This window comes from Melanotaenia boesemani, chromosome 1 (genome assembly GCF_017639745.1).
Source record: "Melanotaenia boesemani isolate fMelBoe1 chromosome 1, fMelBoe1.pri, whole genome shotgun sequence".
Taxonomy (NCBI): Eukaryota; Metazoa; Chordata; class Actinopteri; order Atheriniformes; family Melanotaeniidae; genus Melanotaenia; species Melanotaenia boesemani.
In genome coordinates, this window is record NC_055682.1 from 34,296,670 (window position 1) to 34,321,711 (window position 25,042).

The window sequence follows — 25,042 nt, forward strand, 5'->3', positions numbered from 1 at the left end:
AACACAACACTTAGAAATAAGCACATTATAAAAGCTACATTAGCATTAGCAAGTGCTATTGACCAAAGGCCAGACTAGTAACTATTTCTTTTCATTTGATTAAAGTTAGAAGCAAAAACTGTTAGAATAACAGTTTTCACATTTCATATTAATGTGTAGTGATTTGATGTACAGGCTTGATGTCATGTGTTGAGTAATCCAGGAAAAATCTTTGTGAAGAGCATATAGAGGCTTGCATCGTTTCAGAGGACTGACATCACTGATTACGTTCAAAGCCTCACAGCCCAGCTGTACCATGTGACTGGTTTGGAAAGTGCCTCAGTTCTTGCTGCGAGCCTCACTCTGTACCATGCAAAAGAATATTTCAACTCTTGTTCCATCCATCTATCCATTTTCTATACCGCTTTTTCTAATGCAGGGTGGCCAGGAAGCTGCAGCCTATCCCAGCAATTAGCATGCAAGAAAATTACAGATGGGCTTTGGGGGAGCCTTATTTTCAAGTGTGCTTCATGACTTTTAAAGTCACATGCACATGCATATATTAATGCTCTGCAATGCAGTCAAAAACATCGCTATTACTAAAAACATTCAGCTACTATACAGTATACAGCTGATACAATCAGAAACATCTTGTATAGGGATGATAATAACACCTTTAATATCACACACCATTGAAATCATGAGGGTCGGATAATTATTTTACCAACCACAAAAAGCAAGCAAATGAAGTGGTCCATGGTGCTGAAACAGCAGCTCCTGTAGTGAGTCAGTTTAACTGAAACACTCACATCATCGTCAAAATAATAAAGTACACCAATGTTAGATAAGATTCAGGTCAGTCCTGCTTATTGGCCTACCTGTAAGTCAGTGGAGGTCACAGCAGTCTGGGCTGTAACACTGTTTTTATTACAGTTTTCCACAGTAACAAACTTCTTGCTTGTCTTTTGAGTTATAGTACTTCATAAATCCAATAATCTGAGTGGAGTGCCGCCATGCATGACTGTCCACAGAAGGAACCAGTGCAAAATTATCTCAAATAGTAAAAAAGTACAGTATGCTCGGGATATTTAATGTCATGAATGAATAAACACACGACAATGAAAAATTAATGCTCTTCTTTTCATTTAAGAAACATCAGGAAATGTGTGGAAAGAAAAATAATATATAACCTGAAAGGGGACTATTTTTTTAGAGCTCCTCCACAGTGAGTGTTGTCTGTTTACAGGGGAGCTCATCTGCTTTTCATGGGTGTAAAATTCCCCATAGCTCCCCTTTAATACGAACCCTGACTCCACCTTCATGTCACTGGAAGTTCTCATCGTCAGCCAAGCATGCATCTGAACACACTTTGGTAGGTCAGTTAGTATTTAAGGGTGTTTGGTTGACACCTTTTATGGGCCCAAAAGTTATTATCATAGAAATGAATAGGCATTTTTCTTTTCATCTCTTATAAATTAGCTGGGAGCTATAGTTGTCTAATCCCCTGTGTCCTTCTGGTGTATTGGCTCAGTCCCTAACATTACATCTCATTTTTTCTACTTTGACTCCTGTTTCCATCACCATCCAAGCTACTTTCAAATATTATCTGCAGTTTGTTGCTGGTTGAGTACAGAGTGTTTGAGCAGTGGTTGTGCTGTGGAGTGTGTTTGATGTCTCATATTCATCAGTTTGCAATGACCAGCTTGGTCTGTTATACAGCCAGAAATGACCACTTCTGAACAAAGGCGGAAAGTTAAAAATGCTTTGAATAGAATAAAAAATTTGAACAGAAGTTCAACAAAATCAAGGTGCATCTATAGAATCTATCTTATCTAAATATACATACCAATATACACAACATATAAAGATAATACAATATCTAGACACTATAAAATATGTAGCTATTTAAAGGCCTGAGTGCCGTCCAGCTGATCATATAAAATATACAATATTCATACATATACTCAGCAGCAGGGCACATACACACTTTAAATAAGATAATTATATGATAATAATTTCAAATTGTAGAATTATTTTCTAAATGAACACTAACAGATGGATCTTTAGGATTAAATTTAGCTAAAGCCCCAAAAACCACATGCAGGAAAATGTGACTTATAGTGGGAGTCCACTGGGACAGCTGGTCTGTCTTTCATCTTTAAATATGTTCGGTGGGGTAAATAAAAAAATTCTCACTGAATAAAACCAAGTTAAAATTTGTTAAAATTTCTACATGTATAAAAGAGAAACGTGTGGTGATGATGTGCTTATTGTGTGGGACAAGGACTCTTTCAGACATTCACAAGATCCATTATTATGTCACAGAGACGAGGAGGTTGCAGGACTGATGAAAATCAAAGGCAGATGAGGGTAAGATGAAGATTGTAACTGTAGCAAAGGCAAAACTGAAGACCATACCGCTTACACAAACAAAGACCAGACTAGCTGACATGGCGATAACTAACTAACACACAATGAACTGATACAGGACAAAGGAAAAAAATCCGAGAGCTTAAATCCTGGGGGAACTAATTACAAACAAGAAACAGGTGTGAGACTGACCATGAAGCAGGGAGCAGGAAGTAAAGAAAACAGAATGCAAAGGAATCAACAAAATAAAACCGGAAAGACTGAACTCAGAACAAGTCTAGAAACTAAGACAAACATAACTAAAAATCTAAACCCTGACCAGGTCTTGACACTGCAGAAATGACTTTATACCCAAACAAAATAGAAATGTATTAAATAAACCCTGCTGTTAAATTTAGTTTTACGAAGAGAGGAATTCTATGTTTGAAATTGACTGATAACATTCAAGATCATGGTTTTTAAAAATGTATAAGTCAACTATTCAGTGAAATTGGTTTAATTTTGTTTCTTACTGGTGTGACAGAAAACACACAGCACAGCTACTTTTTTAAGGTACTGTGATGTTAGAAAATGTTAGAGAATGAAAGATTGAAAGATCCTCTAAGGGAATGAATGAACTAAACACTCAAAGAGGAATAAAAAATGAGTTATCAAAGAGTAACATGACTTTAAAAGCACAAAACCATTCACACCGGTTGTAATCAAAGGTAGGTTTTAAATGTAAAAAAACAAAAATGAGTGATTCATAGAGAGCAGATCTTCTCATCCATAATATTCATAATATCTTTTTGTTGCTGTCAGCGGTTATACTTTTCCCGGACGATGGAGCTCTTCCTGGAGAGCCTCACTGTCCTGCTGAGCATGACAATGTTTAATCAAATAAGTGATCTTATAGTGCTGGATTTCTGCCAGAAATGCCACACTATATTTAAATGTGCACGACCTTTAGCTCTGTGCATCCATCTGGGCACACACACACATGCATACACACATGTATATAAACATACATAAACCTGCACATCTTAGACAGCCTTAGAGAACAAACTGTTAACATGATAGCTTTTACTTTTCCTGTGGACTCAGTATGGTGGAGAAAAGTAGTAAATTGCAGGATAAAATGGGATAAAAAGGGACAAGATAGCATGGAGCATGACAGGAGAGATAAAATATGGCAGGAGATAAAGACTGGAATATAAGATAGGACACATACTTTGACAGGATAGCATGGATTACATTATTGGACTGAGTAGAACAGTATAGGACAAGACAGAGGATGAAACAAGATGGGATATACATTAGGAGTTAGAATATAGGCTAAGTAAAGACAGGAAGTGTTGAACATATAGGGAGGAAAGGAAAGGATACACCCGGCTATAGATAGTTATAGGGTACAGAAAGGCTAGAAGGAGACAATTTATAGTAAGATTAAGGTGTCACAAAGTAAATGTCTGAAATAGTTTCCTCATGGTGTAAGCCCAACATGGGAAGATTTGCTCCAACCTCTGTAGGATTTAATAATTTTGTTCTTACTTATCTGCACTCCACTGGTCTTTTCTTAGGAACACCCTGACACAGTACCAGGTTGGACCTTTTTTGTCTTGAGAATTGCCTTAAATTCCTTTCAACAAAAACTAAGGTGTTGGAAACATTACTTAGAGATTTTGCTCCATATTGATATGACAGCCTTGCACAGTTGCTGCAGATTTGTGGGCTGTACATTCATGATTCGTTCCACCACATCACAAAGATGCTCTATTGGATTGATATCTGGTGACTGTGGAGGCTATTGGAGTCCAGTGAACTCATTGTCATGGTCAAGAAAGCAGTTGGAGATGATCTGAGCTTTGTGACATGGAGCATTATTCTGCTGGAAGCAGCCATCAGAAGATGCTACACTGTGGTCATAAAGGGATGGACATGGTCAGCAACAATACTCAGGTAGGCTGTGGTTATTAAATCATGATCAATTAGTACTAAGGATCCCAAAGTACTAAAGATCCTAAGAAAATATACCCACACTATTACACCACCAGCAGCCTGAACTGTTGGTAAAAGGCAGGATGGATTCATGCTTTCATGTTGTTTACAGCTAATTCTGACCCTACCATCTGAATGTTGCAGCTGAAATAGCGACTCATCAAACGAGGCAACATTTTACAAAATTTGTCCAGTTTTGGTGAGTCTGTGTGAATTGTAGCCTTAAGTTCCTGGTCCTAGCTGACAAGACTGGGACCTGGTGTGGTCTGTAGCCCATCTAATTTAAACTTGGGTGTGTTGTTTCAAGTTTCAAGTTGTTTATTTGTCACATGCAAGATGGGAGTGAAATGCAGTCATGCAGGCATCTGAGGCTGTACACACTCATTTACCACTAGTAAAAACAAAAACAACAACACAGTTGTAAACTAAACTAAACTTGTTAAAGTGACATGAGTAAATGACAGTGTTTTTCAGCAGTAGGTAGGACACTGGCCAGTGTCACTACAGAGTAGAGTTCACAGGTCTGACAGCCTGAGGGTAGAAGCTCATCCTGAGTCTCTGTGTTCGCCTTCATGAGCCTCAGGCGCTGGCCAGAGCACAGCCAATCCAGCAAACTGTTGTTAGGATGATGAGGGTCTCTTATGATCCTGTTCGCTCTAACTGGAGGATGGGGAGTGTTGTACCCATGGTACGCTCTGCTGACCTCAGTACCCTCTGCAGGGCCCTCTGATCACAACCAGTAATGTTCCTGTACCACTGGGTGATGTTACCAGTCAGAACACCCTCCACCATTACAGTCTAGAACATTTTCATGATTTTCAGAGATACTCTGAACTTGTAATCTGCATACCTCAGTTTTAACTAGAGCTTATTTGAGTTACTGTTGCCTTTTTATTGCCTCAAACCAGTCTTCCCATTCTCCTCTGACTTCTGACATCAACAAAACATTTTCCTCTTGATTGATGTTTTTGTCTTTTAAGACCATTCTCTGTAATTGGTTTGAACTTCAGCAAGCCTTTTTAAACCATGTCTACATACCGAAATGCTTTGATCTGCTGCCATGTGATTTGCTGATTAGATATTTGTGTTAAGAAGCCACTGAACAGGTTAAACTAATAAATTGACAGGCGAACATTCATTAAAGAAGACTCTGTGTTCTGCTTTCGTTTTAGATGAAGTAGCTTTGAACCATGATGATCTTAATGGAAAGGAAAGGAAAGAAAGGAAAGAAAGGAAAGAAAGGAAAGAAAGGAAAGGAAAAGAAAAGATTATTAGATTCAGAGTACAGACATATTGTGCACTGAGCTGCATTTAAGGGACTTTGATTTTAGATTACGATGCCATCTGTTAATAATGCTGGTCACACTGCACATGACGGGCGACATATTTAGTGTGGGCTGTGAGCACCTTCTGCTGCTGATCCCCTTCACCTAGGGGCCACACTGAAAAAAACAACCTCTGAAGGCCAGTGGTCCTCTGTGGGATTATTCCAGTCCTGGCAGCAAGATGGCACCCAGCGTTACAGCATTGAAGGGTGGATTAAATTTTCCGCACATGTCCTTCATGGAGCTAGTCTCCTCCAATTTCAGGATATGATAAATCTGCAGGTGAGGGGCATCTCTCCTGAAGAATTCAATTAGGTAAGAAAAGGAACAGGATCATAGTGATATTAGAGAGCTGATTGGAGAGCTCCTCGGCCCTCCCAGTGATGAACTGCTCTGTTCCTGTACCGGGACTAGATTGATTTGACGAGTGTAGCTCAGAGTTCATCCTCTTTTTGAAGTCATTCAGTCTTTGTGGAGGGGAGAAGTTTGAAATTCAGAATTAGACTGAAATATGAGTGAAGCTTTGGCCTGGGAGGCTGGGGAGTGAAGTGCCTGCCAGCACGTTGAGATAACCTTTAAGAGAACTTTGTGACCTTTTCAAACCTGGAGAGACTTGCCGAATGCTTTGCACACCGGTCCTGATCGATGACTCCGCTCTGTAAATACTTCACATCTCGATTACAATTTAAATTCACCCTCAATGGGCTGTCTCTGATTTCTGTCCATCTTGTTAGAAGTCTTTCGTGAAAATACCATTAGAAGCACAGCTGAATTAATGTTTGCTGCAGTTACCCAACTGGAAATTCTGCCTCTGGTAATAACCCAGTGATTTATGGTACCGCCTACGTACTGCAGAGGTTTCACTGTATATTTATATATTTTCTTCATAGAAATTCTCCTTGTAAAGCTGAGATTAGGTCATAGACCTGAAAAAGAGTCTCCAGGATGTACCTAATCGAGCCGGTATAAATAGTATAATCATCTTAAATAGGATCTGATAAGAATCTCTATTATGAAATTAAGTAGCAAAAGAGCTTCTATTATCACTATTATGACATGAAATTAAGCTTGTTAAACATTCCTGCCTTTCACACTTGTTTGTCTTATGTTTATCTCCACTAACTTAGTTACAGGGTTCTCCACAAAGCATTTAAATACCATTTAAGTGCAACTATTATGCAAAGTTTTAGATTTTCTTCATCTTTCAAACTGTCCCCAGCTAAGCTTATTAAATTTAAATAAGCTGAACAAACAGGAAGGACCACAGTCACAGTTCTGTTGCAACTCAGTCCCCTCATCCAAAACATTTGCCAGCTTGTCAGGTGCCTGAAGCTTTGTTTGTGATTGAAAAGCCCTACTTTTGGTAAATTCTGGGCATTTAGGAATTTGAAAGCTACAAACAGTGCCTTACCTTCCTTATCCAGGCAGTCAGCTGAGGGGGAAAAAAGCTGTAATTACTTGGTTTGGGTTGAGATGCACTTCAGTGCACTCCATCACAGTCTGTCTCTATCTTCCAATTTATAGTTTATGGCAAAATGTGACATTTAAAGGTCCTTTCATTTCTCTGCTCTCTGTTCAGTTTTCATCTCCTTTTTTTCCCCTTTTCCCCACATCTTTATTTGTTTAACTTCTGAGTGCTGTGTAGTTGTGCTTGTTGTTTTTGTTAGCAGGTAAATTTTGTTTGTTTTATTGTTTTCTCTGCATAAAGAATAAAACTGCAACTGCAGGTCTATAGTCAGACATAGCAATGTTATAGCTACTGAGAAGAGGGTTTAGTTGGAGAGTAGTGTGTGGTCAGGCTTTCCACTTAATGCTTTGAATTGAAAATTGAATTAAAGGAAAGATTAAAAAAAAAAAAAAAAAAAATCTAAATACATACTGGTATGGCTAGGTGGACAATATGGTGTTTGATAAGTTTGATAAGTTTTGATAAGTTTGATAGCAACATCAAGTAGAAGAAACAACAGAAGCTGGAAAAACACAGAGAACTGAAGATGGAAGTTGAAAAGATGTGTGGAGTGAAGGCGACATGGTGCCAGCAGTCACTGAAGCACTCAAAGCTGTGACCTCCACATTAGGAAAGTGGTTCCAACAAATCCCTGGATGGATACCATCACAGAGCTCCATCCAGCTCCCAGGCCTCTGGTAGAGGACCTGAGCTTCAAAGAAGGGCAGCCACCCATATGTGTTTTTGATCGATTTCAATTTTTTGTAAATCTTACCAAAGTTATTCATGTACCTCGAGCAGACTTTAACACCAACATTTTCCTCTTCACTTTGTGGGAGAAATAAATCAGCTGGAGTGTCGTATAAATGAACTATGAGCTGGTAAAAAGTCACACAACATTAACAGATGTCTGCAGCAGCAACAGCATGAAACAGATATCTAGCAGTAAACCAAAGCTTTTCATCTTAACTTGAAACCCCAACAAGGCTAATGGCTAAAAACGCTTTCATTTCCAAGACATAATGATAATGACTGTATTACCACTGAGCCAAATGTGACACAGCTGTACAGCTTCAACTTTAAACTACTGGTTAATACTAACTACTAACAATATATTGTTATATTCACCCATTATATTTCAACTAACACCCCCCCCCCCCAAAAAAAAAAAAAAAAAAAAAACTGTATTTCTGTATGAATATCTGTATTAATTCGTCCACATTAGCGTTATCTGGCTTTTCCTGGTATGGTGTTCTTCATGCCACTGTAAGCAAAACAGGAGGATGAGCAGATCAAACACAGATTATAAATGTTCTTGGACATTACATAATAACTCACTTTACAGATCTAATTCTTTTTCTTAATCTTCCTCCCTCTCCTCTGTAACCCATCTTCAGTCATTTTCCTCAGTCATCCTTTATCATTTAAGGTGAAGACTGTAAAGATGTATGAGGCTGGAAAATCTTGTAGAGGAAAGAATTCGCTGGAATTGATTTAATGTCTCTTTTGGTTTGGTTCAGACTTCACAACATCACTGAACAAAAAGTCTAAACTGAAAGATGTTGGGCACCAGATCCAATAATGGCTGTGACACTGTGACACACAACAAGTGATGGTTTTATCAAATGGAAGGCATTATGACCACTACTGCCTCATCTTAGATCTCTCACATCTTCTCGATTACATTTTTAGTGATTTTAAGTTTCCTTAAGTCTTTATCATTGATGAGCGACCTGTAAAGGGACAAATAGCTGCTCTGCAAATATGGTGGCAAAGTGAAAGGCCTTACTCATTTCTTATTTTCCTTTATAATTTGGACTATTTTTTTGAAGATTTCAGTCAATCTAAGGTCATACATTCTTGTTCATCCCTCACACATCCATCAAAAGGCAACCTATAAGCGGGTGGAGACAAGCCTGTCAAGACTTTAAACTAACGCACAGCAAGAATTCATGACTTTATAATCGCTTCATTTGACGCAGAGTATTATTTTCTCATAAACATTGTTCCAATCAGTCAGTGAGTGAGAGCATTAGAAAGAGTCACAGCAATGCAGTAACCACACAGTAATATAACAAGCATCTATAGTAGAATTCCAAGTTGAAGCAAACAAAAATGAGACCCAGGAGCAAACACAGTTGTTTACTTGCAAATACCAGGAATCAAGTTTGAGGGAAATCAAAGCAAAAGGTTAACCTGAATCATGTGTGTGACACTTCTCCACCTGAGTTGTCGTGTTAATTAGTGCTTCGGGTGAATTAGCATTTCCATGTTGGCGGAGAAATCTGACAGGAGGAATTCACACCTGCAGCAAAAGAGCGACACTCACAGCTGGAATTAAAGCTGGAATTTAGCTGTGGTGATATTTTCTGCAGGAACATAGGTGTTTGTTTACAGAGCTGACAGGGACTGAAGGTGTTCTTCTCTATAAGGGAGTTAAAGGTGCTGGAGGAGAAGCTGAGATAATGCCACTTGTTGCTAGAGAGAAAAGGAGAATTGATATTTTGTACAGGGAGGTTTAATTTATTTGAAACTTCACCTCAAAGATATTCATTCAGTAGTGCAAAATGTGTACATAAGACTTTAACAGAATGCAAATACAATAAAAACACTGAAGTGAATATAAGCTAAACAGCTGGACCTTCAAAAAGTTTGATACATAAAACATTAATTAACCTTCTAATACTTATTAAGGGGTGACCTATCTATGGAAAATAAAGTTAAATCTGTTTGTATAGAAGTTGAAGAGCAACTGACAATTACCTGTGTGCACATTTTTCTAATGACTTTCATGTTACGTCTTTTTTAGTCACAGCTTTATGGTCATTTAGTTCATTATGGTCCCAAAACACAAAATAAAACAGTTGTTCTCGTCTCCTGAAAGGCTCTACTTCTACTTTTGGGTGTTCTTTTGGGTGTCCCACCCAAGTTTATCATTAGTTGTCAGATATTCAACCAAGTGTTTATTTTTTTGTGTCCAATGTTCCTAGGCCCATAACTGAGTTCCTCATATAACTTAAGCTACTAATTCTAATTTTGTTTGGTCAAATCACCACAGAAAGCATTAAAGAGGATTATTTTTAAGCTTTTGTGTGTGCATGTACACTGAATTTTCAGATATTTTGAGAAGGTGGGAAATGCACTCGCTGATTTAATGATACTTCAACAAGTTAGACTGCATGTGGCTGAAATGTGAAAAACTAAATTAATATGTCAATAATTTTTTCTATAAGAATTCACTTCTCAGTTTTCATAAAATCAAAGCTCATAAATGAGTATGTGGATGGTTTTAATTAAATTTCTGCTAAATTTGTCTTCTTGTTTTTTGGCTATAATACGAAATGTGATAACACCCAGCCCTCTCAGACAACAGACCTCACACATCCCCACAGTGTCAACCAATTACCTCCAGCAGGAGGGTGAACATAGGAGGGAGACGGAGATCAAGGCTGCTGCATATTTGACTTGTTCTGGTTTTTTTTTTTTTTTCTCTTTCCTACATCCATCTCAGTAACAGCTTCTCTCTTACATACATACACACTACTGCTTTCTAAGTCTATTTTACACACATACACACTCTATTTTTATCAAAATGAGGATCAGGGAGCGTGATCCTAATCCAAGCAGCCAGACGTGGTTGTCTAAAAACACGCTTCATCAATCTACCTGTTGACATGAAAACTTGGCAGCTAGATGCCACTTCTCAGTCTGTGTTTTACAGCTACAAGCAGCCACAAAGAGATACTAACAGATGGATTACTGGACAAGCCTACCTGTCAAAAGAAAGTGTTACTGAACCTCTGTCCCTCGGCAAGTATCTGAAGCCACTGTTAACTTTCTGTTAGAAGATCAATTAAATGATCAGAAAACAAGTGCAAACTGGCAGCCGAGATAAGCTCAGGAGTCACCAGGAGAAACAAAATGGCTTCAAAAGAACATTTAAAAACTACAAAGAGATGCAAAATGGCCATGAACAGAAACAAATACAACAAAAGCAATTACAGACCTACAACAGCCATGAAAAGATGCGAGGTGACTTCAAATGATTAAAAAAACAACAACAAAGACACACAAAAACTACAAAGAGAAACAAAAAGAATTCAAACGAGAATAAAATAAATAAAAGAATAGTCACAAAAATACTTCAGAGACCAAAGAAACTAATTTCAAGGGTGCAAAGTCATCAGACACTAGAAATAAAAAATATGTGCCAATAAGTACTAATGGACACAAAGAGACAAAGAGAAAACAAAACAAAAAAAACAAAGACCAACATGGTAGCCATTTTGTATCGCTTTTGGGTGTATACATTTTTATTTAGCCCTATTTTAAATTTTAAATTTTGATCGTCCTTTGTGTGGTGTGCTCCGATAATGTAATCACAGAACAACACACACATAACGACGCTATCCCGCAACTGATCTACAATCTAGTCCTCCGAGCCGGACATCTCACGTGACCAAACATGGCAATAAAGGAAGAAAAAGAAACACAGTAACAACCGGAAAACACCACACCCAGCATGGAAGGGGATATATAGGTTGAGGGAATGATGGTGGTCTTGGGACTATTGTTAACAGAAAAAGCCAGAAATGAAAAAATAACAAAGTGAATATGGACTTTATATCCTTTCTTGTTCCCCAGCCAGCTTGCTCTCTGATTGGCTACATTCAGAGAGCCACGTCACCTTCCAAACAGTTACTATTCAGGATTCGTCGGCTTTCCTCGCACATATGAAGATATCGGGTTGTAAATGTTAAACATGTTCAATATTCCCGATTCTCAGATATGACCCCTTTCGAAACGGATTATCAGGATAAATATCCTCGTAATACACCTCAGACCAAATGGTAATTGCACAGAAAAATCTCATAAGATAATCAGGCGTTTGCCATCCTTGGTTGGGAAGAGGCAACATCGGGACAAAAACAGCATGATAATCTTTATGTGTGTACCAGGCTTAAGCAATGAAACCCCGAAATAATGAACTTCAAAAATGCAGAAATCTGCAGAATCCTGGCATTCTGTCTCTGCCTCATATGAGATTGAACTGGAGGAGAACGAGTGGATCTTTCCAGTAACAATAAACACATTAGTGATGCTTGACATGTGATGGCTTCCTCTGCAGTTCACAGTGTCAAACGCAGACAGGCTGCCAGCCCAAGTCACTTCTCCTGACTGACGTGCCACCACTTTCTCCATCAAAGTCTCGTCAACGAAGAGACATCAGTTTTCCATGTGGAGGCTTGAGCTGAAGCTCAAAGTTAGTTTGACTCCCAAAGGTGCCACTCCTGGTAGTAATGTATGCACACTTGGTTGTTGTTTGAGTGCTGTTGATTCTATTGACATTGACTTGTATAATGTAGGGGTCTTGTGTTATCAATAAATTATACACCAGCCTCTGTGTTTCATGAAGTGCATGAAATATGGGCTGATGCAATTTAAAGAAATGTGTCCTGAATGTGACTAAGGTCAAAATTAGTCATAATCATGTCTGTCAATGGCTAGCAGTGACTTACAATGCACTGCAATGTACCAGTCAGTAATTCTTCTTAAAGAAACAATGTGTACCATAATAGTTTTATACTATCAAATGTACCAGTACTTCCACTTGAAAAAGTACAGATCTTAAAACCATCTTAAATCTCCCAAGTCTCCCAGCTCATTGTTTGTATGCAACCAAATAACTGGGATCTCCACATTACTTAGCAAATAACAAAAGACAAAGGACTGAAAAAAATCCTCTTCCATCATTTTAGAATGATGTCATCATATATAAACAGGGAAACTTCTACACAAACTATTTCACACTGCTTATCACTACATCAAAAAGCCTGAGGAGGAAATTTGTGTGAAATGAAGAAAGCTCAAAAAACATTTCAGGACAGAAAGCTACAATTTTTCCTGAAAAAAAGACATTAATTTCCCAGTATTGTAACAGAAAATGAGCTTGTTTGCTTTTTGTAGCAGAAATAAAAGAAGATCAATATCACTCTAAACGATATTTGCTACCTGGTTAGTTTAGCTTAGCATAAAGAAAAATGCCTGTTTTTTTTTTTTTTTTTTCTTTTCTTTTAAAGGTAAGATATTAGGCCTGCAAGTGCGAGATAGGAAAGACATATAAAGGCTTTTAAAAGTTTGGGGATATATGTAAGAAACATGGGTGTGACTAAGCAGGAAGAGAGGCTGATGTCAGGCCTTCTGTAAAACAAGAAAGTATAAAAGGGAAGATGGAGAGTGACTGTGACACTCTGATTTGAGTAGCAAGGTCACTGCAACAACATGGAGCCAGTAGAAACGAGAGCTGAGTCCCAGTGGATCATTTACTTTTAATATGTTCTCATCTGCTTGCACACAAAGCCTCATCAGGTCTTGGAAAAAAAAAAAAAGAAAAACTCTGCTGGTGCTCTTGACTCCTGCACTCAGTTCTCGCTGAGCAGAATGAGCTGAGCTGAGTAGCCTGCCATGCTGTTTTATTTTAATATAGTGCACTATACAGCGATACTTCACAGAACCCAGGAAATACATATATCAAAGCATCCTATGTAATCGATAAATACACACTGCTGTGGTTCTCAGGGCCGATATGGAGTATTGTATGAATCTCTTTGCTTTCTGGAAAATGTGAGGGTACATTTGTTCAGCGATGTTTTCACCCACTCGCACTGCTGATGACACCGGCGGTCAAAGCATAACAGCCAGGATGGCAGACCCATTAGTTCATGATGAGTGTTTATCACCAGAACAACGGCATTGGACCAGTTTGTATGGGAAACTGATGGACGGATGTGGGCAGGAGAGGGCAGTCCTCTTCTCTGGTTAATGCACTGGTTTGCTTTGTCAGAACACAAAAAACACAAAGCAAGAGTTTCAACTCATGAATGAAAAGCTTTTTGCCTATTCGGAGGAAACCAAAACGCTGTGGTTTTAGAAATAACAGAAATGGTTTTAAAAAATTCATCAGAGTCCAGTTGGGATGAGCTCCAGAGTCACACACACATACACACACACCCACACACACACACACACAACACAGAGGGAATTCGATGAAAGTGGTCACAAAAACGACGCAGTGCTGCAAATGACTGAATATGAAATATGTGCAAAGAAGCAGAACTTTGTAAAAAAGCTCCCCCAAAAGAGCCTTTCTTTCACATAAGAGAAAAGGGAATAGCAGTGAATAGCATCCATCAACATGGTGTAGGACAACATGGCTGAAGCTCAGTGAGAATCCAGACAGCTGCATTATTCACACAGCTCTGCCAGTCATAGCTGACATGGAGGACGGGGGGGTGTGTGGGGGGGTGACTCATCCTACTTGATAATACGTGATGATTGATGTTTTTTAAAACGCTAAACATCCCACATGAATAATAAGAAGGCGTCTCGTTAGAAGCTGTACGAGAAAGAAGGAAGACTTTTTTTCCCACTAATGGAGGGAGTGGACACATGAAAATGGACGCTGTAAGGGTCAGACAAACGTCCTCACCTGGGAGGAGGTTATCTCTGAGGAAATTAATGGTGCCTTCGAGTGAGGAAGAGAGAGAAATAGAGACAAACTAGCCGAGACAGAGAGAGAGCGAGAGAGAGAGAGAGGTGCACTGTTGTACAAAAGTCTTTAGCCAGCCCTCCATTCTTTATATGGAGGCAGGAAAACAGGAAAACATGCAGTTTTATTGAAACACGTGCAAATACAAATGGAAATGCAGCATGTAGGGCAAAAACAGAGTTTACACAATTGTAATAGGTTTCAAAGTCAATGTATGGTTTGACCAGCTTGACGCTGCAGCTCCCAACTAAATCTACAGAGTATTCTCATTCTTCCCGTCGTTAGTTCATCTACAATGGCTCCCCATCCACTTCAGAGTTCATTTTAACACTTTTATTTTAACACATAGAGCACAAGTTTGTATCAGAAAAGCTAGATGTCCCCAGCAGGTTGCTTAGGTCATGTAATCAGGGTCTGCTGGTCGTACAGCAAACATTGCTTAAAGACTAGAGGTGACAGAGTTTTTGCAACAGTCACTGTTCTCTGAAACTTCCTCCAAGCATGGGATCTGTGGACTCGATGGTCTCTTTTAAAAAGCAGCAAAAACCCCATCTTTTTAAACCTGATTTTGCTGTTTTATTTTGCAAATAGTCTGTTCATAACAACAATAAACCAAACCTTAATTTAGGTGCTTCCGAATAATTCATTGGTCAGTGTAAAGTGGCTTAATGAACAAAAAAAAAATTCTCTGAAAAGGCCAAGGACTGGGCTAAAAACGATTGGAAAAAGCAGCCAAAGAAAAGCTTTAGAAGGAGTTGAACAAACAAGGAGAACTATTCCTCAGGAGCACATGTAAAGCAGGTGGCTCAAGACGTTTGCACAGTAGAAGAAAGAGAGAGAAAAAGAAATCAAGATGAAAAAAAAAGTATTTCCACCCCAACCACCATCACGCTTACTCTATGAATCATCCGTCAATATCATGCAGAAGGAATTAGCTGAAGTGCTGCTTTCAGTGTGGCTTCACTTAAGCCTGCAGATATTATGTTTAAATATGCTTAACTGCAGTAAAGCTTCAGTAAAGCTCATTTTACCTGATAAGACATGAAAATGACAAGTCTAAAATAAAAAATCCGGCAAAAAGCAGTGCATGTAAATAGATGTAAATTGATTAAGGATGTACTGGGTAAACATTTCACTTGGTTAATTTTATATTTCTTATGTCTCCATTTATTAAGGTAGGTACATGATTTTTTTTCTGCTTCCTTTAATCTTTGAACTTGTTCGTGTTAAACAGTTGCACACAGCAACACAATGACTCATAATCTGCTTTATAAAAGTAAAAGCTCAACCAAATGTCAACAGCAAGGCTCTGGTATGCTGCTGTAAGGTTTTATTGGGTTTTTTTAGTACTGGTAGAAACAGCAGAGCCTTCAGTATTTTCACCCCCCTGATCATCAATGCATCTTTTATTTGTTAGAGGGTGTGGGAAGATGCTTCATTAGTATGCATCTTTTATGGTAGCGAGGGCCGACAGCAGACGCAGAATTTGAGGTGCTGGGGGCGTGTGAGAAGCTGGGTCAGTTACATGGTCGGGACTTCTAGCAGCATCCCTGCATGCGGAAGATCTGAACGAAGGCGCCGTTCTCTCCTCCTAATTCTCAGATGGCAGCCATGACCTACTTTCCACAAAGACAGGCTCATGCAAACTTGATGATGTGCCTTTAACGGAGGAGGCCGTCATACTCTGCCTGAGGTGAGCATCACAATGTGCAGTCAACGGGGGGTCTCTGTGGTGGGGACCAACTGGCGGCATGTTAGCAGCTCTGTCCTGAGTGGTTTAACGACATTAGCCGCGATGATGCCGACACAGTGTGGGACTAAAGACGCAGCAAGGTTTTTGAAGCTTGTTGGAATTGATCCCCACCGGCAAGCAGTTTCATCTCAAGCTATTTTGTGAACTAAGTTTTCAAGACAAGCCAATAATTAATGAATCTGAGAAGCTCTTTTCTTGTTTAAGTCATACAAACAAATGCAGTCTTTGCAGCATTTATCCTGCAGATGCAGTGCTTTCACTGAGTGAAGCAGCCACTGCAGCCATTGGATTTAAAATATTGGAGTTATTTTAGTAGCTGAGTGGGCAGATTGCAGCCTCTTAAATCAAATATCCTGCTGCCTATTACCAACCATTCTTTGCAACTTCTAAATGGTAAAACATAGAGCTCTGTATTTAACTTTTGCCTGTTCTTGATGCAAAAGAAAAGCATCTACAGCAACAGAATTTGTAGCTTTTTCAAAGCTTGAAAGAAAAGCTTTCCATTTGGATTCATATAGATCAGTAGCAATACACCAGTTTATATTATCAGAGTGAATACTAACGTCAGTCAGTTCACCAGTTTCTACAGATGGTGCTAAACACTAAGAAGAGATTGCAGTCCTTGCTCTTTTTGCACATAGACATAAAGCAGATACACAAGGCTGATGCAAGCAAGTGAGGTTTACATCTTTATTTGAGCTTTCAAATTAAATAAATGCACAAAAAACTGCACATTACACAAAAAAGCCCCAGCAGGCTTGTAAAAACATCTCACCCCTTATGGTGTCAAAGAAAAAAAATCAAACCACAAAGTGTGAGGATGATAAAGAAACTAAATCAAGATGGCAAACAGATTCAGGTGAGCAGAGCATCATGAATGCAGACATCACAACCTCACAGCATGAAGCTGAGAACAAAGACAAAGAAATGGGTAAACAACAAAGGAACAGTGGTGGGGATGCAAATAAATAGATCTGCAGAGGAAAGGGAGGAAGGAGTGTCTGAGTGAGAGTGAAGGTGTGAAGGGGGGTTTCATATCTATGTACACCCATCTCCTATCCCATTAGAGGGATGCATAAACCCTTATGAATGGGTTTCATCTCATTGGGCCTGGAAAACCCTTGAAGCCATCTGTTATTTTCCAGAAGGAGAAGAATTGCATACATTTTCAGTGTCATGCAATTTAGTCAGCAAGTATTTTCATTACTCAATAATCCAGATTATGTTATAGAGGGTAAAGAAATGTCTATTTACTTGTATCTATTTTTTTCTAACTATAAGCATCTAAATGAACATACAATAATACTGGCATGCACCTTTTTTCTAATGGGAAGTTGCTTATTGATGAGAGGAGGCCTGAGGCCCACTGTCAGCCAGAGCATGGCTCAAAGGGATTGGTTGGGTTTCTCTCAACAATGAAAGTGGGTGTGGCACAGGAGTAGACAGGCATAAAAAGTGTCCCCTTCTACCCATTCCTGGCATTTTCAGTCAGTAGTCATGGTTCAGGCAAAACCTAAATCTTCACACTATAAGCAAAATAATATTAATATAATCTGACTTCAATCAAACAGAAAGGCACAGAGATGTTTAAACACTCACCAAAGATGTGTAAATCACCTCTGTGGTAGTTCCTGCAACAATATGGCTGCAGCTTGGCATCAAGACACACCAGAAAACATGCAATGCATACAGTTGGCCATGTTTCCAATATGTATAATATTTTAAAATAGTAATGTATCCGTCCAAAAATGTATTTTACTTGTAGCATGTTGACAAATTCTTTGTACTTTTAATGTCTAACCCTATTTATATGTGGTTGAGAGCGCAAAATAAAAATGAGTCTCAAACCAAAAATCTTTTCAGACTACAACCTCCATCATGCCTTCTTTCCCCCTTTTAAACCTTTGTGGCCAATTAAACAATAACTAAATGCAAAGTAAATCCCATCACAATGGAACAAGCATGCAAAAAAAGTATGTTGACATACTGATGAATCAGAACAAAAACCTGTAAATCCTGATTTATGAAATAGAGACATAAAAGACTAAATAGATTTTCATTTTAATCTAACGATTTAACAAAACACAACATTTATTTTTGTGGGGAAGTGGACCTTTTTCAGTTGCTTTTAGATGCGGTACACCAATTAATCCCCTTTAGAGGGCGGAAAATGTGCCAAAATAAAAACAGTTTTTAAGAAACTTTTTGATTGTGGGTACTGTGGAAGTCTCTTAAATAGGACAGCAGGAGTCTCTTATATTGTTGAAATGTTTCTTTGTAGGGAGTTGAGCAGGAAAAAGACCTTTTATTTCCTATGCAAAGCAGAAATATTCCCAGTGAAAGACAAACTCTGGATGTTTTGTTCTATCTCCAATCAGAAACTCAATGCATTAATTCTAGTTAAAATCCACATTTTTGAACATGTTTCTTTGCATCAAGTCTTCAAAAGGACAGAACACATTTCTTCTTACTCATGATGGAGTTGGACTGTATCAGTGGCAGTTTTTGGAGCTTAACCAACACAAGAGATCGATTTTCAAGCGATCCATACCTACACTGCTCAGATTTTAACCCTTATTGCTTTTGTCCTCCAGCTTGATGGAAATTCTAAACTAAACCGCTGAAGTATTCCTTTCCACAAAAGGAAAAGATTGTTTTCATTGTGAGTTTAAGTGCTGCTCCAAACCATCAGCAGAACACTTCACTTTTCATGACAAATTCAGTTAAATTCTAGTAAAGTTCATGTATCGATTCTCATTCAGGAGCAACCACTGATATTTGAATCTGAAGTTACTACTGGCCTCACACACACACACACACATGCATGCGTACGTGGGCTGCCTGAGTTACAGGAGGCAGAGAAAACTCTGAGTTTATGTAATGCAGTAAATACTCAGTGTCTGAACCAGGGGACATTTGCAGCCCACACACCCACCTAAGCAGACCTCTGAAACATTCCTGGCTGTATGGCTTTTTCTTTTTTTTCTTTTTTTTTGGCAAGCATCAGCAAGCTGGTTTCACATAAACTTTAAACTCAAAGGTGTCTGAAGATCAATAATTTAAAGAAGAGCTTTGTTGGTCCAACATCTAAAAACAGGAACAGATCTTTACAAGAAGATGTAAGCAGTCGCTGGTAAACAGGGAGTCAGCTGGATGATGCAGGGACACCTGGACGACTTGCCTTAGCTTCATTCCTCACAAGTTTGAACATTTGAAGGTGATGTCTACTGCAGGCATATTAATCATGAGAAATGCAACTTATGAAGCAACTGAAAGTGGAGCTAAAGCTCTTAAAAATGAGAAGAAAAGCTTTTTGTAAACAGGATGATCAAGACTTTTAAAGATGTAAAATGGTGAGCTTCATGCCACATTTGGCAACGAAGATAAACAGCAAACCATTTAAGAGTTTGGAAGTTGCATTTTGTTTGCAGATAAGCAGATGGTAGTTTTACAATCCACATGAATCTGTGAAGAAAAGAGTCAACATTAAGGAAGATGGAATCATGATAGTTTTATAAGAGCCTGCTCGTCTGAAAAAAATAGTTGATTTGTTTTAAGAGAAGATGTATGTTAAAAAAATAAATAAATAAACTATTTAAATCTGACATTGGACATCAAACAACACTGTTAAAGACTTTGGGATTGTAAGTGGATGGGTGTGGAATATGTACAAAAAATACACTTTCAGGATGCTGAATCAGAAGATCTCCTTTTAAAAATCACCCCTGAGGTGTAATCCCACTCCTCGACTAAAACTTTGGCCTTTCAGGGGTCAAACTGCAGCTTAAAACCGTGTGGAAATTAGCAACCTCCAGCACACACACACTGAGCGGGAGATAATGACATGAAACCAAACATAATAACATTTTATTTTATTTATTTAATTGTTTTTGATTCCTGGTTTGAAATGATCCGACAAGGAATTTTTAAAAGGGAGCTAGAAATCCCCGTGTTTGTGATGTGATGAACGTCATGCAATTTCCTCAAATGGCCACAATATCATCACCAAAGTGCTGCAACGGATTTGAGAGAATGTCACTTTTTTTTTCTCACCAGATGTTTCACTGCAACTAGCTTTTGTACCTGAACATTGGTTAAAAATTGTGTTTCTGGAGTTTGAAATGTTTTTTTTTATTAATATTTATTGTGCCAATATAATAAATCAGATTTTGTTAACTTAGGACTCAACAGCCTCCATTTTAATATAATAAAACATTGTGTGGCTACAGAAGATTTGCTCTGAGATTATGTGGAGGTATAGTCACAAACTGATTTTTTGCAAACATCCTGATGTGTCCTAACAGGAAGTGACGAGTAAACCAGTAGGCAGTGGACTGACATCTCTGCTTTTTTTTCCAGCAACAGTCAGGCTAAATGTCTGCAGTGGAAAATGTGGCATCCATAGTTCAAAGCTTTGCAACAGTTGGAGTAAAGATTGACTGCATGGAAGCATTGTTGAATGAAAGCATCAAGCGGTGGAGAGGGCTGCAGGGGTCAGTTTTCTTGTCTCTAGTTTCAGATCACCCTGATACTTCAGCTTCTACTCGCAAACCTGATTCGGCACGGCACAACAAAGGAGGAAGACGAAGAAACAAAAACAAAAGAAAATGAAGCCAAACAAAATCTCCAGAGGCGGAAAGCCTGATTAGATTCGCAGTTGCACTTACTCAAACAAGTAAAATGCTTCAGCTGCTCTCAGAAAACTGTCCCCCCACCCCCCTCAAGTATCACAGCAAGGCCTTATCTTATCCAATTCATGCAGCGATGCTTCCTGTGATGAATCTCCACTTTGAGAGAACTGGAAAACTACTATCTGGACTTGGCAGTTTTCTTTTGGCTGGCCAATACTACTCCCCCCTCCTCTTCCTCCTTCCATGGCTCTTGCAAAGAGCCCTTGCTTTAGCTTTCTATCTCTATGAATTTGCCCAATCTATTGATGTTTTACTTCAGATGAATATAAATGGACTTCTTGTCCAGCAAAACACACGCATCTTCCTACTTACAAAGAGAGAGGATCAAGGACCACTTGTGGTGTATTGAATGTGGGCTGAGTCCCTCACTACTTCATATTACTATGGATACCAGTAATCATTTTCAAAGAGCAAGCCTATCTGGCTCACAATAAATTAGCATCAAGCACAAATTTGCTCTATTCCAATCTTTTTTTTTTTTTTTTTTTTTTTTTTTTTAATGGTGAGATGCAGTATGTGATTAAATGTTTCTTTTTGTAGCTAAAATTAAATGGGAAAATTTGAAGAGTTAGCTGACATGAAGTTGGGCCATTTTCTCTTTAGGTTGTCAGTGAGCTGCTGGTTGTGCTGGTGGATGTTGCTGTCCATGCTGAGCAGCAAAGGCAAAGAAAGAGAGAGAGAAAGGGTGCTGGTGTAGAATACACAATTAGCTCTGGATCAGTTGCATTAGGTTTTCTGAAAGGCAAACAAGGCAATCAGGTGACTTTTGCTCTTACAATAAAGAGAATGTGGGCAGGAAAATCCAGGAGGTTAAAGAAGTGAATGAAGCTGGTGTGTTAATCTGAATGTAATGATGAACCTATGCTCAATTAGTATCAATAATAACATCAAAATGTGTCTTTTGATTTTAATGCAGCTGAGTTGCAATAACAATAACAGAAGAAAAAAATCTCCCTGATAAAACAGTCACGTAAATGACTTCTGTGTTGTGGCGGGACTCATTTTCAAGAATATAAAGGGTACCAGGCTACCCTCTAGTGGTCCAGGGAAGCGATGAACCGTGTCACAAAATAAGTTGTTGTTTGCCTGGTACGGATAAAGAGAAAAAACGGGATTGCTGATCTGATGGGAGGAAAAGTCCTTTGTGGCGTAAGACGACGCGGAAGAAGCCGTGCAGGGAATTCCACTGCGTTAGCTGGGATGTTTACTCTATATGCAAATCATCCTCATCGACACCAGGAGTCTTATTTTAAGGCCTGAGCTCTTTTCCTCCTGCTTCTTTTCTCTCTCTCTTTTTTTAGGCCCCCTTCCTCCCCTGACTTTTCAAGAAAGAAAGCTTTGATGTTGGCAGGAAGGATCGATGCCAGAGAAAGAGAGAGGAGCGAGGAGGGAGGGAGGATGCAGAATGAAAATGTAGCTACTTCTGGGGGTGTGTGGGTGTGCGGATGAGGGGGAGGGAGGGGCGGCTGGATAGTCTGCCGTCATCACAGCTCTTCTGTTTTAAGTAAAGCAATTTAAAATAATACATCTTAATGTAAAAATAAAGCGTAAAATTCTCTATAGAAGGGGGGGAGGATCCACAAGTGATGCTCACGCGCCCCCTCCCTCTCTCGCGTCATCTGGACATGATAAAGTTTGCAGGGTCGCGTCGCTCTAAGGGGATGCGAGCTGACATGTTACTGGTTGACCTTACTGCACCATTTATCCCCCTTTCATTTAGCCCAGCCTGTCGGAACACTTGCAGTACACGAGGACGGGAATCAAGTGAATGTGGGTGATGTGAGATTTTCTCTGCAACATGACTCTGTTTGCCATGTAGGCCTGCGGTGCTGATGCTGATGCTGCGGAGGAGCAACTTCATGGGGCCACACAAGAAAAAAGGGGATGAGAAAATAAACACACACACACACATTCGCTACCGTGGTTCAAGATGAAGTGAATTGTTGCGGGGCAGCGAATGTTAGATGTTATTGTGCACAGAAAGCAGAATGCGCACATTTAGACTTCCGTCCATTCAGCACCGGTTATTAAAAAGGTGGGTATGTCATGGAAATGCCGCTTCGGGGACTATTTTAAGTGTGAAAAGTCTCAGAATAAAACCAGAAGAAACAACAAGTCAGATCAGTGCACAGAAAGCAACATACGGGGGATGAGATCAATGAATGATTCAGAAGCGCACAGCATAATCCGCATCTACTTACACAGAGGTGATGTTTTTGAATAACTCCGCTATATCAACGTTGGTCCCATTGCTCCCATCTTGCAGGACGAGTAATGGGAAAAATCTGCCGCTGTCGGACTTATTGCAAAAGATCTCTGTTTGAGAGCAGCTGCAGGTCAGCGGGCAGTCCAGCATGGAGCTCAGATAGTCCTGGAAAACACTCATCAGAAACAAAACCCTCCACCAGCAAATCCGGATCGAAAGAAACCATAGATCCATGTCTCCGGGCAAAGTGGGGAGGGGGGATAGAAAGGGGGTCCCGATGTCCTCTGGGTTCGAACAGAACGAGAGAAGAGGAGAGGAGAGTGGGAGGAAGAAAAAGGAAGGAGGAGGATGGCTGGTGCGTCTGTACAGAGGATGCTCTGTGTGAGCGTTTCTGCCGTGGATGGATGCTGTAGTGTCCTTGCGCGTCAGAGATTGGGTGAAAAAAGGAGGAGGTGGTGGGGGGTGGGGGGAAAGGAAGACAAGACGCAACAGAAATAAAAAATAAAAAAAAAATAAAATAAAAGAGGAAAGTCAAAATCAAAGATAGGAAAACGTAATGATGAGAGCCTCCACTCGTGCCGTCAGCCTAAGATGCATGGTGTTCCCCGGAATGCAGGGCTGCTGATGCCGTCGTCGTCTCTCACCGAGCAGGACCAGGACGACTGGCTGGAGAGCAGAGACACAAAATGAGAAGTTGGAGCATCAAGTCCCTCCTACTGGCTACAGTCATACTGACACCTGCAGAAGCTGCGTGCAATCAACAGTGATTGCAACTGCAAAACACGTGTAGCCTAAAGATAGCTGGAACACAGTAGCAGTGGTGTTTTATAAGACTGGGGAAAATGTGATAATTATTTAGAAACAAACTAACAAATTTATCTTATATATCAGCAGTTATATTGCAGCTATCTCACTGTTATGGGAAATTGATGTAAACAGTTTATGGCAGCCATTATCATTGCACTAATGTCGTTATACAAGTTGATGGCCCATTGATGTTTATTTTATATCTTTAGAACATGAACCAGAGGTGGATGAATCATTTTAAAATTTCGCACAGGCAGCTTTTGAAGAGAGATTATATGATGCCACTTGCCACATAAGTGAATAAATCTAAATGACTTTATTCCCCCATTGAATACAGTTTCCTAGTTAAAAAAATAGTGTAACAATGACAGCAATGTTTAGTCCCTTACCAAGAAAGTCCAAGCCAAAGAATCGATGCTTTTAGATGGCAGGAAATCATTCATAGTTCTTTTTATCAAGAACTGAGGAAGTACTCCATCGTTTTTTGTCTACAGTAAATAAAGGTTCAGGAATAGCAGGAATCCAAGCGCCATGTCTGGCAAATGTATACATTTTTTATACATTTTTGTATGTATCTTGTGTAGAAACAAAATTAACATGAAAACTACAGTTAGAAAGGCCAAATCATGCAAACCACCACCCACACCTGTTTGCCAACAGCTTAGCCTGTCTACTGTATTTGTCCATGCCTGATGGAGCCTTGGGTGCCATTCATAGGGAATATTCTGAGACCAATATGTTTGAGTAAAAACCCCATCTGGGCAAATGTTCAAAACCAGAAGAGGCTGTTTAGTTTTAGGCTTTTGGACCAAATACTGTAGATGCTGCTGAAGGTTAAATGGACATGGGGACTTATTTGGTCCATTCCTCTGTGTTCTGCTTTACTTTATAAAGACAACTATGGGATGGCAGCTGGTCTCGTGGGTCTTGGGGGCCCT

At 39.4% G+C, this 25,042-nt stretch overlaps 1 protein-coding gene across 3 annotated transcripts in view; it reads right to left on the reverse strand.

Moving 5' to 3' along the window:
• The window catches only part of ntrk3b (neurotrophic tyrosine kinase, receptor, type 3b), a 226,373-nt gene extending 202,418 nt beyond the window's left edge, over positions 1-23,955 (reverse strand). For all 3 annotated transcript variants that reach the window (XM_041985427.1, XM_041985437.1, XM_041985419.1), the window contains exon 1: positions 23,293-23,955. In XM_041985427.1, coding sequence (XP_041841361.1) covers positions 23,293-23,531 — 239 coding nt within the window. In that variant the 5' untranslated portion in view covers positions 23,532-23,955. The remainder of the gene's footprint in view (positions 1-23,292) is intronic.
• Between the last annotated feature and the right edge of the window lie 1,087 nt (positions 23,956-25,042).